The sequence below is a fragment of the Lactuca serriola genome, chromosome 3 (assembly GCF_051521515.1).
Source record: "Lactuca serriola cultivar US96UC23 chromosome 3, Lser_US96UC23_V15, whole genome shotgun sequence".
Lineage (NCBI taxonomy): Eukaryota > Viridiplantae > Streptophyta > Magnoliopsida > Asterales > Asteraceae > Lactuca > Lactuca serriola.
In genome coordinates, this window is record NC_136410.1 from 236,828,476 (window position 1) to 236,842,335 (window position 13,860).

Genomic DNA, 13,860 nt, shown 5'->3' on the forward strand with positions numbered 1-13,860 from the left:
CAATCTTACTGTATTCAATGCAAAATGATATATTATGCATGTTTTTTGTGATAAAAATGTTGGGTTAATCGGTTATTTGAAAAGCAATAGGAAAGTTTCTTTTTATTAGTTTTGTTTCCTAGTGTTAGAATAAGAGTCGAAGTCTTTTTTTTGGTTTTAGAGGTTCATAAGGTATCTAATTAATTAGTATAAAAGTAGGCGTCATTTGTTTTAATACAATTACCAGTTCTTTTTTGTTTTAACTTTAAGAGCAAGTTTTCTTCCATTACATTCTTCTCCTGTTTCCGTGTTCCTTGCACCACAAAAGAAAACTAGTTTATTTTCTTACACTTGGTATCAGAGCGCGGTTTCGTTGAAGGGGGTGTGATTCGAGGTTGATTAGTAGCAACCCCGGTTTCTTTTAATCGGGCTTGTGAGAGACTAACCGGAGGCGCGGAGTAAACGAACGGGAAGACGTCAAAGTAGGTGGCTTTGATTCGGTTCGTTTTGCGGGTGACGGAAGACGGTAAAGGTGGTCGTGACCTTGTCTTGTTGTCCGGTGGAAGAGTGCTCTCGGAACAAGCTTGATTAAAGAAGTCGGGGTTAAGGATAAAAGGATGGCGTTGGTTAAAGAAGGAGGTTCGTTGACATATCAAGTTCCGGTTTTGACTTCAACGAATTATCCGGTGTGGGCGGTTAAAGTCAAGTCAATTATGGATGCACATGGCATATGGGAGACGGTCGAACCGAAGACGTCAGATAAAGAACCAGATCAAAAGAAGTCAAAACAAGCTCTTGCTTTTTTGTTTCAAGCGATACCCGAAGACATGGTGTTGCAAATGGCGAGTTACACCGACCCAAAGCAAGTGTGGGATGGGCTAAAAACACGGTATTTGGGAGTGGATCGGGTAAGAACGGCTCGACTTGCAACCTTAAAAAGGGAGCTTGAAAGTTTACGCATGAAAGAGGATGAAACGGTTGATGATTTTGTGACGAAATTATCCGGTTTAGCATCAAAAGTAAGGAGTCTTGGATATGATCTTGAAGAAGGTGATTTGGTAAAAAGGTTACTAAATTCGATGCCTAAGTCGTTTCTCCAAATCGTGGCTTCAATAGAGCAATGTTTCGAGTTGGATTCAATGTTATTCGATGAAGCGGTTGGTAGATTGAAGGCGTACGAGGAGCGTATAAGAGGAGCTGAGAAAGTGGAGGACACTCAAGGTGGGTTGTTGTTGGCTAGTGACGAAAAGTCACATGTTTGTAAGCATTGTGGCAATGGACGTTCAAATCGGGATGACTTTGGACATGGCCGGGGAAGAGGTCGGGGGTCCGGGAGAAGTCGAGATGGTAATGAACGTGTCCGGGATAAAAGTCATGTTAGATGTTACAAATGTGGTGAGCTTGGTCACTATAAAAACGAGTGTCCAAAATGGGAAAAGGAAGAAGCGGGTCTAATCGAAGAGGAACCAACATTGTTTTGAACGACGAGTGGCTCGTATGACAAAACCGATTAAGGGGGTGATTGTTGGGTTAATCGGTTATTTGAAAAGCAATAGGAAAGTTTCTTTTTATTAGTTTTGTTTCCTAGTGTTAGAATAAGAGTCGAAGTCTTTTTTTTGGTTTTAGAGGTTCATAAGGTATCTAATTAATGAGTATAAAAGTAGGCGTCATTTGTTTTAATACAATTACCTGTTCTTTTTTGTTTTAACTTTAAGAGCAAGTTTTCTTCCACTACATTCTTCTCCTGTTTCCGTGTTCCTTTCACCACAAAAGAAAACTAGTTTATTTTCTTACAAAAAAGGCAAAATTAATGTCAAACTCAATGATGCTCTTAAACAATCATTTGAGAAAAAATCGACATTACATACCTTATAAAACACCATAAAAGTATATGTATATTGTTAGCTCTAATATACTTTAAGATATTTTATAAGTTCTTTGATGCCAAAGTTTTCTATTATGTTTTTTACGCAACATATTTGTGTTAATGCAATGAAGAGAATGGTTGGTGTTTGTTTTTCTATAACAAAATGCATACTAATTTTGCAATGAATAAACTTTGTATTATAGCTTGCATATCTATAAATCGAGCAAAACATATTTTCCAATTTAATTCATTTTCTCATGATTCTTAACATGCGAAGATGCTCAAAGTTAACAAACCTAGAGTTCATCTTTTCTGCTCAGATGGCTGGTCTAGACTCTAGATGATTCAAGCAATATATTGTAGCATGGTACTTAAACCTTTTTCGTTTTTAGCATAACATACTTTAGACACCTTAAAAAATATACACAAATTATCTTTTTTTTGGGTCGTGCTTAGCACGGACCTCAAAGTTTTCTAGTCATTATCCTCCCTAATAAATGAAAATAATTTTGTCATATGTCATTCTCTCATTAACTTGGACACATGTCATTTTTTGCTATTTTTGAATAAATGTTTTTTCCATGTGTCATTTTCTCATTGTTTATCTTTTTTTAATTAACACATCATATTTAAACCTCAATTATTAATTGCCTTATTTGAAAATAATAATTAAATTAAAATATTACAACTTATATTATTGAATATGTTTCATTTTAAATTCAAATTTTAAATTTAAATAAATTTTTGTTTAAACCTTCATATTTAATTTTTTTTATTTTATCCAACCCGTATAACATACGGTCTCGCAACTTATTATATACAAAAGCCCTTTTATTCTCCTTCCGCCAAAATCCAGTTTACGCATTTTAATGAACGCCACATCAAGTACCTCTGAACGACGCCTTGACATCAACGTCGATTCAGATCATCATCACCGCTTATTCTTCTCATCCGTGTTCACACCAGCGCCTCGCTCATAGACACCTATTTCCGACCACCGTGTCCCTCTTTTCCCTCTCAGAGGGGTGTTTGGCTTAGCTTTTGAAAGCCAAAAAGTCCTTTTTGTAAAAGATGGAAAAGTCAGGATTTCCTGACTTTTCAAAAAGATGGCATTTACTCTATTGAAAGCCAAAAAGTCCTTTTTGTATCATACGATCGATATTTTGTGAATTGTTTTCCTATCTCAACGTTTTAACTCGTCTGTGTTTGTTTCAACTGCTGAATGAGGTACCACTCTTCTTATTTTGCTGCAACATATGAATCGGAATGCCAAAAAAGCTACTTTTAATAACAAATCAATGTGTACGCCTGGGTCCCTGTTGATAGATTTATAAACAAACATTAAAAAAAATGTTTTCTTTTTCATCTATTTTCCTTAAGGATGGTTTTGCCCTTGCTGTTGGTTGATACACGGGCGAGCTTGAGATCACATGTGGGGTTGTTGTTCATCTAAATGGGGTTTTTGGAGCAACAAAACCCTTCCAAACCACAATTGGACCTTAGATATGGCTAGATGACTTTATGGAATCAACCTAGAATGCTTTAAACCATGATTTAGAGCCTTGTATATGAGTTTACGGCCCTGGAAGGTGCCTAGGCCGTAAACACATATTTAAAGGGTTTTTAAGCCCTTAAACCCTTCCATGACTCAAACTAGACCTAGATATGACTTTTAGAAATTTGGTAATGGACTTAGAACACTTTAAACATAAATTTTGGGGGATTTATATGAGTTTACGGCCAAGGCATGTGCTTGGGCCGTAAACTCCTCAACCATGGGTGTAAACTCATTTTCAAGGTGTTAGAAAGCCATCCAACACCACCAAAAGCCTTGGAATAAATCATAGAACCAACCAAAAATAGTTTAGGGGCTTTAAACTCAACCAAACTCACTCTAGGAGAGTTCACGGCCATGAGGGGGGTCTCATGGGCCGTAAACTCCAAAAACACATCAAAAGTCCCTTAAAAATTCATGAAAGGCCTTGGAACAATTTTAGGAATCACATGTGATTGATTTGGAAGCATTAAAACACTTATTCAAGGGTGCATAGGAGTTTACGGCCGTAAGCTCCATGCTAAGGCCGTAAACTCCCTTAAATGGTCTTATTTGATGAATTTAATCAATTCCAAGCCTTAAATCAAACCCTAGAAATTTTCCGCTAAATGTTTCAAGCCAATTTGCACCATAAACCACCCCACCATGAGTTTACGGCCGTAAACTCATGGGGAATGGGTGTTATGGCCGAAAACTCCATTAGGGAGTTTACTCTTGGGGAGTAAACTCATTTTCCTAGTCCCTCGCATCATTACACGTCCTTAAACGCCACCCGGGTCCTTCCAAACACTTGAAATGGGGTGTTTCCACGACTAAAAGTGTTTGTCCCTAACAATTAAGTAATCTAAGTCCTAATTAGATACAAATATGTATCTTTTCATTTTACATAGGAATCTCGTACGTTTGCAAGCCCCGAACCAACGTTTAACATCCGAAATCGTCACATTTCTCGTCCGGTGAGTTCATACCCCTACGCTTTTTCTGTGTTTTTCAATGTTTTCAGGGGGGAATACAAGCAAACTATAACTGTTTTCAAAACATAACATTGATGTGTTTCAAATAATATCTGGCAAATTTATAAATACTTTTACCCCTTATGTATTATGATGAGCATAAGGGATGATTTATCAACTACAACTAAATGGATTTTAGTTAAGAAAATATCCAAACTAATTAAATTATTATGGGAATAATTTGAGGTTCTTTAGTGTTTGTTTTATCATGTACTAATATGTATATAAAGATATTAGATAAACTATGTCTGATTCAGTTTATCTCCATATCATTTGAATGTATTGCCAGATAGTTTCATTGTATGTATCTATATTCACTGTATTATGTTTCATAATCTTTTGTATGTTTGATATCGTATGAGAACACTGTGAATAGTTTAGTACTAGTTTATGAGTTAGTCACTACCCTTTATGGATGATCAGTAAATCCTCCCTGGAAGTGTAACCAGAGTCTCCTGGAGGGAAAGCGAGGAATTTGTGAATAGATCTATTCGGGACTTACAATCCCACACCTTAACTGCTAGCTACATTTAGGCAGGCACGCCTGGGGTGACAAATTCTGGATATCGTCCGACGTCTGACAAGCATCAAGGAGGTCTCGTTGTCGTATCAGCATGGTTACCCGACTCACAATACGTATTAATATAAGTTTATTCACGGAATTGAACTTTATATCTATCTTCTATCTATAATTCTTATATTTGGTACGGGATGATAATCCCATGGTTTTAAATCTATATTTGGTACGGGATGATAATCTCATGGTTTTAAATCTATATTTGGTACGGGATGATAATCCCATGGTTTTAAATCTATATTTGGTACGGGATGATAATCCCATGGTTTTAAATCTATATTTGGTACGGGATGATAATCCCATGGTTTTAAATCTATATTCGGTACGGGATGATAATCCCATGGTTTTAAATCTATATTGGTACGGGATAATAATCCTATGGTTTTGAATCTATAATTAGTATAGGGTGATAGTCCTATAGCTCTAAATCTACATCTATCTATAGTTTTGTGTATATCAAACTGTCTTATATTTGGTACGGGATAGTAATCCCATGAATTTTCAGTGAATAGTTTTATGAGTTAAACTTTACAATGTGATCTTAAACTAAAAACTACTTTTAAGAAAATATGGGATTTTCTTGGGTCGTAACATTTTTAGAATTTAAAAGGAATCTTGCACATTTTCATAAAAACAAACCGCTTATGAACTCACTAGCTTTTTGCTGATTTTCAAACTGCTTGTATTCTCAGGTTCTTCTTAGACAGGTACCCTGCGTTCTTTTGCAGAAGACGGAGCGAATGGAAGTCATGTCTTTCGTTTGTTTAAACTATGTATCTATGAAACTTGTACTACTTTACTTTTCAACTGATGTAATGAAATCTATGTAATGAAATGTAATGTTTTGTGTTTTACTTCGCTTACTATGTGCATTGGATTTGATATTCAACGTGGAGTCCGCCCCGGAAATGTTTCCGCCTTCGGTTTTCGGGGTGTGACAGTCTGGTTCGGGGGTGTGACATGGCATCCCATTCCTAGTGAAAAGCCATGAGATATGAAAGGTAATTTGGTAGTTTATATGGCATAATATGTTCTGCAGCCTGTACCCAGGAGAGCTTATGTAGTCATTGCACTTGGACTAATACCTCTAACCAATAAAGTTTAAATTTAAGCTTCCGTGTTTAAGCACGTAGGATTTGAGTGAAAAAAGTGAGTTATATATATATAAAAAAAAAAAGAGAGAGAAATTACCAAAAGTTGTAAGAATTTTGTAGCAATCAAAGTATGAAGATCAAACATCAAAATTCTGAAGAAATTCAAAAAAGTTGAAGATACCAAAAATCAAACAAAAAGGTGGTGAATTCAAAAAAATCAAAGATCAAATATCAAAGAAGTGGAGAATTTCGAGAGCTCCAATGTGGTATCTAAAGTTGTAATTTTTCTAGATTATGTATGCTTGGGTAGCTTAACCAAAAATACCTTGAGGTTAAGAAAGATTTCTGAGGATTGATTCGGAGGGTGGCAGAAATGAGTGTCGTATAAGCTACAGGGTGAAGGATCATAAGGATTGTGAGTATCTTGGATTGGGGAAGTTTTTAGGAACCTTAGACACAAATATGCGCATTGAGGTCTTGGTATAACGGTTGATTTCAAAATGGATTGTCTTATGTGATATTCGAGATGAAAGTTAGACTTAGAAATTTACTTTTGCTTGAGGGCAAGCAAAAGATAAGTGTGGGGTATTTCGATATGTGCATATCTACATATATATTTTACAACATATCTTAATATTATCAACTATATGTATGCTTATTATAGAACAAAAGGTACTTATTATGTTTAACATTTGTTATGTAGCGTAAAAGAAATTCTCGGAAGCAAGATGGAAGCTGGAAGCAGGAATGAAGAGCTTAGGCAAGAAGAAGACACAAGAAGGATGTTGTTGGACAGATTGACCCCTCATCAGTATTTTGAACATATCTCATGACTCGTAACTTCGATTAAGGCAATTCAAAATGATCTGAAAACTAGACACAATTTCGGACGACATTCGTGTTTTGAGAAAAGTCGGATTTCCAACCACCATGACGTGGTGATCTACCACGACGTGGTGAATGGAATCTTCGAGATTCTTGACGCTGGCTTGGGGAATACGGGATAAACACGAGGACCACGATGTGGTGGGTAGATTTTAAGCAATTGTATATATGTAAACATTATGACAAATTGGTAGACTTGGAGGTGACTTTCTGGAGAGGTATTGCGATAAAAACCCTTCTAAGAACCCTTTGGGGTCGATTTTGAAGCTAGGAGGTCGATTGGAGCAAGGATTTGCATCTACACATTCGATTTGCTTAGTTTAATGATGTTTGGCTTAGTTTACCTTTTGTTTATGTGTTCATCAATTGTGATTATGGGCTAAAACCTTTTCTGTCGTTTAGATTAGATGAACTCCTGAATACTATGTGTTGATTTCTTGTTTTTATGGATTGATAAAGTTGGTTTTTGCTTTAAATATTATTTGATAAATCTAAACCTAGCTTGTTAAAGTTTCTATCTTTATTGACTTATCTCGAGTTTTGTGTAGTTAAACTACAATTAGTTGCATGGACTTGGTTTACCTAGTTGTTTATGACCGTTAAATTGCTAGAGCTAGAGATTGACCATATCCTAGTATTGGTAATAAGTTAGTTGCTTAACTGTGTTAGAGAACAGTATTTGATCATAATATTTGTTTGATTACTAGACTTGACCAAAGAATAATAGTCTGTAAATTATATCATTCAGAGTCCAAATTACCTTTAAAATCAATTTAGTGTCCTTAACTTGCATGATCATTGGGGTTAAAGTTGTTAAATTGACTTATGGTAGTTAGTCTGACCATGATAACTAGTAACTATTATTTGGTAGCTAGTGGAATTAATTCATTGTCTTGAAATCAACCATAGGAAACAGGAGGGATTCGAAGCTAAACAAAAGTATCCATTATTCTTGATTTGAAATCATCTTTCTACTTGTTTACTTTAGTAACTAGTTTGTTATTTTAATTTAAGTTTTTTAGAACTTGTAAAATCAGATAAAACCCCCCATTTCAATTGTTTTTCTTAGTTTAGCTTTTAGTAGTTATTTTATTATTCTTAGTTTAACTTTTAGCAGTTATTTTATAATTAAATATCGTTCTCTGTGATCGACACCTAACTTACCTAAACTATTCTATAATTCGACTAGGTACACTGCCTAAGTGCATTCTAGCTAGTTAAGTTCGTTTGGTTAAAATTCAAAACTAGATATGTATAATTTGCACACATTAAGATTTGATTTTTTATAATTACTCAAAAATAAGTAAAAAAAAATAAATAAGAAATGATGACATGGAAATTAATGGGTGTTATATCATGTTGACCACTTTCTCAATTGGTGTTATAAGATCATGGGTGACATGACATGGGAGGTGACATCATTTTTGTGTGATAACATGCCTTAACATGTAAGGTGACACTTTCTGGATTGGTCTTATTTTAGGAGTTTTTGACCCAAAAATGTGTTCTTGAAAACGGTAAATTCATCTTCAGTGATGTCAAATCAAGAGAGCACAATAAAAGAGAAGATCAATGAATTATATATGCTATTATTTTATATGAATTGTGTAGTTTTGTGACGAAATGTGTTGTATATATATGTGCTTTATTTTATGAATAATTTTATAAATATTGTTTATTTAAATAGTTGTTTTATAAGTTCCTTTTATGTGTGTTTGATGTCCGTTAAAATTTTGTTGATGGTTTTATCAAAGTAAAGCCGAAGGAATTACATATATCGAAACAAAAAAATAGTTCATCCCAAAATACAAATAGATATAGCCAAACCACAATGGAATATATATACAAAACAAAAAAAAAATTCAATGAAAGATCTTAGTTGGTGGCTACTTGGAAGATGAAACCTTGAAAATTGAAATCCATGCACGAAATCTAAATGACATGTTGGGGGTCGTATACATTCGACTTCATGAAGGAGAAGCAAATCGCTTGCTGGTGACATTGAGCCATGCAAGGATTCATTTTCGATGTGTAGGTAGCATTTTGAAAGGGAGATTGTGCGGGAAAGCCAACTAACCATATCTATTGGTATGTAACTATGGATGGTGAATGTCTTCAAAGAACAATGTGAATGTTGAAAGGGCAATTGAGTTGGTTCTATATAAGGAAAAAAATTACAAAAATGCAGATCATCATTCAGTGTCTTTCTAAAAAAAAATAATGAAATTAACATGTTATCCAAGTAAGAACGTGTAATTAGTGAAAAACTGAAGTACCTTATATACATTGAAAAAATGAATTTTCAGCAACAACCGTAACATCCTCCGTCATACTCAAGTAACAGATACCAAGGTAAGACCTTTGATATCCATGATTCTGTAATTACGATCAATTTCCTCCAATTAGATTCTAAGCATTTTGGATTTGTATTTCTTCTAATGCGAGCGTAGTTCTTAAGATGTACATAATGGGTCCAATGCGTTAAAGCACAATTAAATGAATTCAAGCTGAAAACCTAAACTGAAAGAAGTCGACACGTGAAACTTAAGTTAATAAATGATATCCACCAAGATAATCACAAAACTAAAATGAGTCATTGACATCATTAAGTTAGAACATACCCTTATTAGTTTCATTTTGATTTGAGTAAATTACACGAATAATTCCTATGGTTTTGGGTAATTTGTGCGTTTGGTCCCTAACTTATTTTTTTAACTCGAAAAGTCATTATTGTTTGTTTTTGTTACGTGCTTGGTCCCTACTGTTTGTTTTTGTTACGCGCTTGGTCTCTTTCTTATCTAAAAAGTCTACTATTTAAATAGGAAAAATGGTGGGTTAGGTAAGGTGAGGGGATGAGGTTGGGGTGTGTTTATTTAAATAAATTAAAAAATCAATTACAAAATAGTATTTTTAGATAAGACATGGACCAAACGCATAACAAAAACAAACAGTATAACCATCAGAGTTAAAAAAATAAGTTAGTGAGCAAACACGTAAATTATCCTAAACCATAAGGACCATTCGTGTAATACATTAAGTTACAATATCGGAGAAGATGGGATACCATCGACACAGTTTTCGTGGTCTTTTCTTGGATCTGATAGAGAAATGGTAATACATTAAGTTACAATATCGGAGAAGATGGGATACCATCGGCACAGTTTTTGTGGTCTTTTCTTAGATCTGACAAAGAAATTGTAATACATTAAGTTACAATATCGGAGAAGATGGGGATGGTGGTAAACGACAAAGACCATTTTGAAAGGCAAAGGAGCATGTAATGATGATTTTGTGCCTTGTGCCCAACGTAATACATCAAGTTTCATAAATAGTCACTACAGTTTAGAAAATAATCATAAAGAATAAAGATATATGAAAAAAGAAAAAAAGAAGAGTAAAATAGTTATTTTTACTTAAATTTAAGCATTCTTTTAACACAATGTATTGCAGCGACCATCTATGTAATATCAACAGAGCACAATGACCAAGTTTGTCCATTTTATTGAAGTTGGACTATATATGCCTATTATACCATACCACAGGTACCATTTTTGTAATTTTCTCAAATTATTACATAAAAATATTTACTTTTGGTCTCAAACTTGTTATGAATACTACAAACCATAAATTTTGTTACAAACATGATAAAAAAGAAATTTACTTGTTTGGTTGTTTTTTTTAAAGAAATTTACTTTTTCTACAAATTTTTTAAAAACTATTAATGCCAATTTTTTTTAAAAGTTTTATCCCACGGTTGAATATCCCTATCTTTTAATCTAATTAATTAATTATACATAATAAAAGAAAAACATATTACACCACAAAACATATGATCAAAATAACACTAAAATTGAACATTACTATAACATATTTATTTTAAATTTTATAAAAAGATTAAAAAAATGCTTTTAAAACTTTTATTAAACAATCTTCTTTATTTGATAAAAGAAATTATAATTTTTTGTTTGTCTCATGATTTAATATAAAAAAAAGTATAGATTAGGTTAAACAAAATAAATGAGACCCATTTATAAATTTTTAAATGGTCCATTAACAATAAAAATATGTTATAAAATATATACATGCTACTTAGTACTTTAGTATTATTATATGTCACTTACATAACATGTTTTCCATACCAACATGTTGCTACCTTTCTAGTTTCTAAAGATAAATCCGCCTCAAAAATAACCACATCTCAATACTTGTTTTAAACATTTCTTCTATCTTCTATCAATTAATATCTACCAATCTACCAAATATTTTCCCTTCCTTTGTTAGTTGTTACTTGAACTAGCTTCATTACCTAAAAATACAAGTCATACATACATAAAACATATCATTACCTAAAAATACAAGTCATACATACATAAAACATAAGTTATAAAGATTATACACATAACATGAATTACGATAAATACCATGGTTTTCTTGCAAAAGTAGTTCTAATCATTACCATATAACACATCATTTTAGACAAAATTACAGAAATGGTCCTTGTGGTATATTGGAAATTGCATGTTTGGTCCAACTTCCAATTTCATTACAAGAACGCTACCTTACCTGTGGTTTCATTTTTGCAAAAACTGTTCTTTAGCACTAGCTTTGTTAAAATGACCTTTTTACCCTTGTATATTTTTTTTCATTACAGCTTATTTCTAACAAAAACTTTCTTCAACTTTATCTTTTCTTTCCCCTATTTCTTTTTATAGGCTTAACAGATACCAGATTTCTGTTTATGAGAACATCATCTAGATGGATTCAGAGACATCGATTAAAAGCGTCATATTAATAGCTTTATGTTTTCCTGATTAATTTCAGAACTGAGGACCTGTGTGTGGGTGTTTAATTAACCAGACATAAAGAACAAGTTCTAACTTTATAGATATTCAATTGCAAAGGAGAAAAGCCTTAATATGAAAACCTAATTGAGTACACACCTGATTCATACTAAAACACCATCGGCCATCTTAAGCATCATGTCGTATGCTTCTCCAAAATTTCCATCACAGCTTCAGTATACGCAGCTTCTTCTTTATCTGCAGAAGCATCCTCATTGTTCATAACACCATCATTTCCACCCTCAAGATCTTTCATCTTCATTACACAAAAAAATATCCCCTTCATCACATAACCTGAAACTGGTAATTTCAAAACGGGAATGTAACCATTACTTATTTTAGTAGGAAGCTCTAAATGAGTCATTACAGCTTCAGAAGCTGAATGTTGTACCCATTCCTTCACCTCAATGAGCTTTTCCCCACTCAGAGAAAGCTTCCCTCTTCTCCCTGACTCAGTAATGGAAACCTTTTCTAACTTTGGTAGATCCTTAACCAAGTACAACAATATCGAATGCCAGACCATCGCATCCCTAAAACACTGAAACGAAATGACTAATTTCTGATTAAACATATCATTGCGTAACTCGTTGTCTTCTTCTTCTTCTTCTTCCCCATTTCCATTAATACAGAATCCATCCTTGTGAAAAATTGAATGTGGTGACAGAAATATGAACGATTTCATTCTGCTACAGAACTTAGCTTTCCACCTGAACAAAAGACGATCATCAATATCTCTATGACTGGATGAAGGAAGTTCGATCCATAAGAACTTCACTTCTTTAAACTTGCTCAAAAACGTATGCGCGGATAGAAACGGCTGACTTGGGGAGACGTCACTGACGGTGTTCTTATCGGAATTGCGAGGGTTTAATAAAGGAGCAGTGAAGGAAATGGCTTCGATTTGAAGTAAAATCGAGGACAAATGTTTGGAAACGAGATAGCAAAAGCATAGGGTTTTCAAATCGATTAATTTGTTGAATATTTGGAGGATGATTTCATCTGGTAAACGACTAAATGAAGAAGAAACATTTGCATCTTCTTCGCGAGATTCCACGCTGTTCTTCATTCTTCAGAATAGTAACCAATGGTTTCTTACATCGGGATACTGTCTGAAACCCTAATCATCCCCTCTCTGACCTTTTTTCAAAACAAACGAGAATTCTGTCTCAAGAGTTCGTCATTTTTGTAACTCCATTTACGCTAGAGCATTATAATCGAGGACACTTGGAGGTGTTTGAAAAAAAAAATCCACTTGGCATCATATTAGATCTGCTCAGCACGTGGCATCATTACTTCAAATTTTAATGGTTTCATCCAATCTCTACATTTAAACCATTAAATACCGACCATCACTATAAAATTTGTTTTTATCAGAAAACCATTAATATGAAATAATTAAATAATGGACAAAATTGTAAATTTTGCCAAACATGTAAATTATTTTGTAGAAAATAGAAAAAAAAAAAAAAAAAACTTAAATAGTATTTTTAGCCATCAAAATCACAGATGGATTAAGCCTATGTGATTTTCACAGATAGCTTTTTATTTTTGTTATATAAATACATCCTTCCACCCCTTAAAATCACATATGAACTAAGCCCATTTGCGATTTCCACTCCATTTTAACTGCGATTTTGGGGTTTTTTTAATTTATTTATTTTGACTACGAATAATTAAAGACTACAGATTAATGTTAAGTAATTAGAAACTTCAATCCTTATAACAACTAAACAAGTATAAAGTTGAAGTTTTAAACATAATCAAACTTTTTAGAAAGAGTTTTCCAATAAAAAAAAAGTGAAAAATAAAGCAAATTTTTTTTCGTTTTATACTAGCCACAACTATGTTCACAGATGAATTCCTATGGTCACAGGAGGACTAGTCCATCTGCGAACGTATAATTTGCTAAAACATGTATATGCTTTAGCAACTTCTACGTTCGCAGATGGGTTGTCAAAATCGCATATGGACTTAATCCATCTGCGATTTTGGTGGCTAAAATGTAATTTTTTTACTATTTTTCACAAAGTAATTAATATATTTGACAAA

General features: G+C 33.5%; 1 protein-coding gene across 2 annotated transcripts; it reads right to left on the reverse strand.

Moving 5' to 3' along the window:
- Positions 1 to 10,056: 10,056 nt before the first annotated feature.
- On the reverse strand, positions 10,057 to 13,050 carry LOC145093741 (F-box protein AUF2-like). 2 transcript variants are annotated; one of them, XM_079031982.1, is made up of 2 exons: positions 11,911 to 13,050; positions 10,057 to 10,153 (listed from the first exon to the last, which is right to left on the reverse strand). In XM_079031982.1, the coding sequence occupies exon 1, from the start codon at positions 12,875 to 12,877 to the stop codon at positions 11,948 to 11,950; it is 930 nt and encodes a 309-aa protein (XP_078888108.1). In that variant the 5' UTR covers positions 12,878 to 13,050; the 3' UTR covers positions 10,057 to 10,153; positions 11,911 to 11,947. The 2 variants fall into 2 exon arrangements, with proteins under 2 accessions (XP_078888108.1, XP_078888107.1); XM_079031981.1 differs by lacking the exon at positions 10,057 to 10,153 and adding an exon at positions 10,975 to 11,276.
- Positions 13,051 to 13,860: the final 810 nt, after the last annotated feature.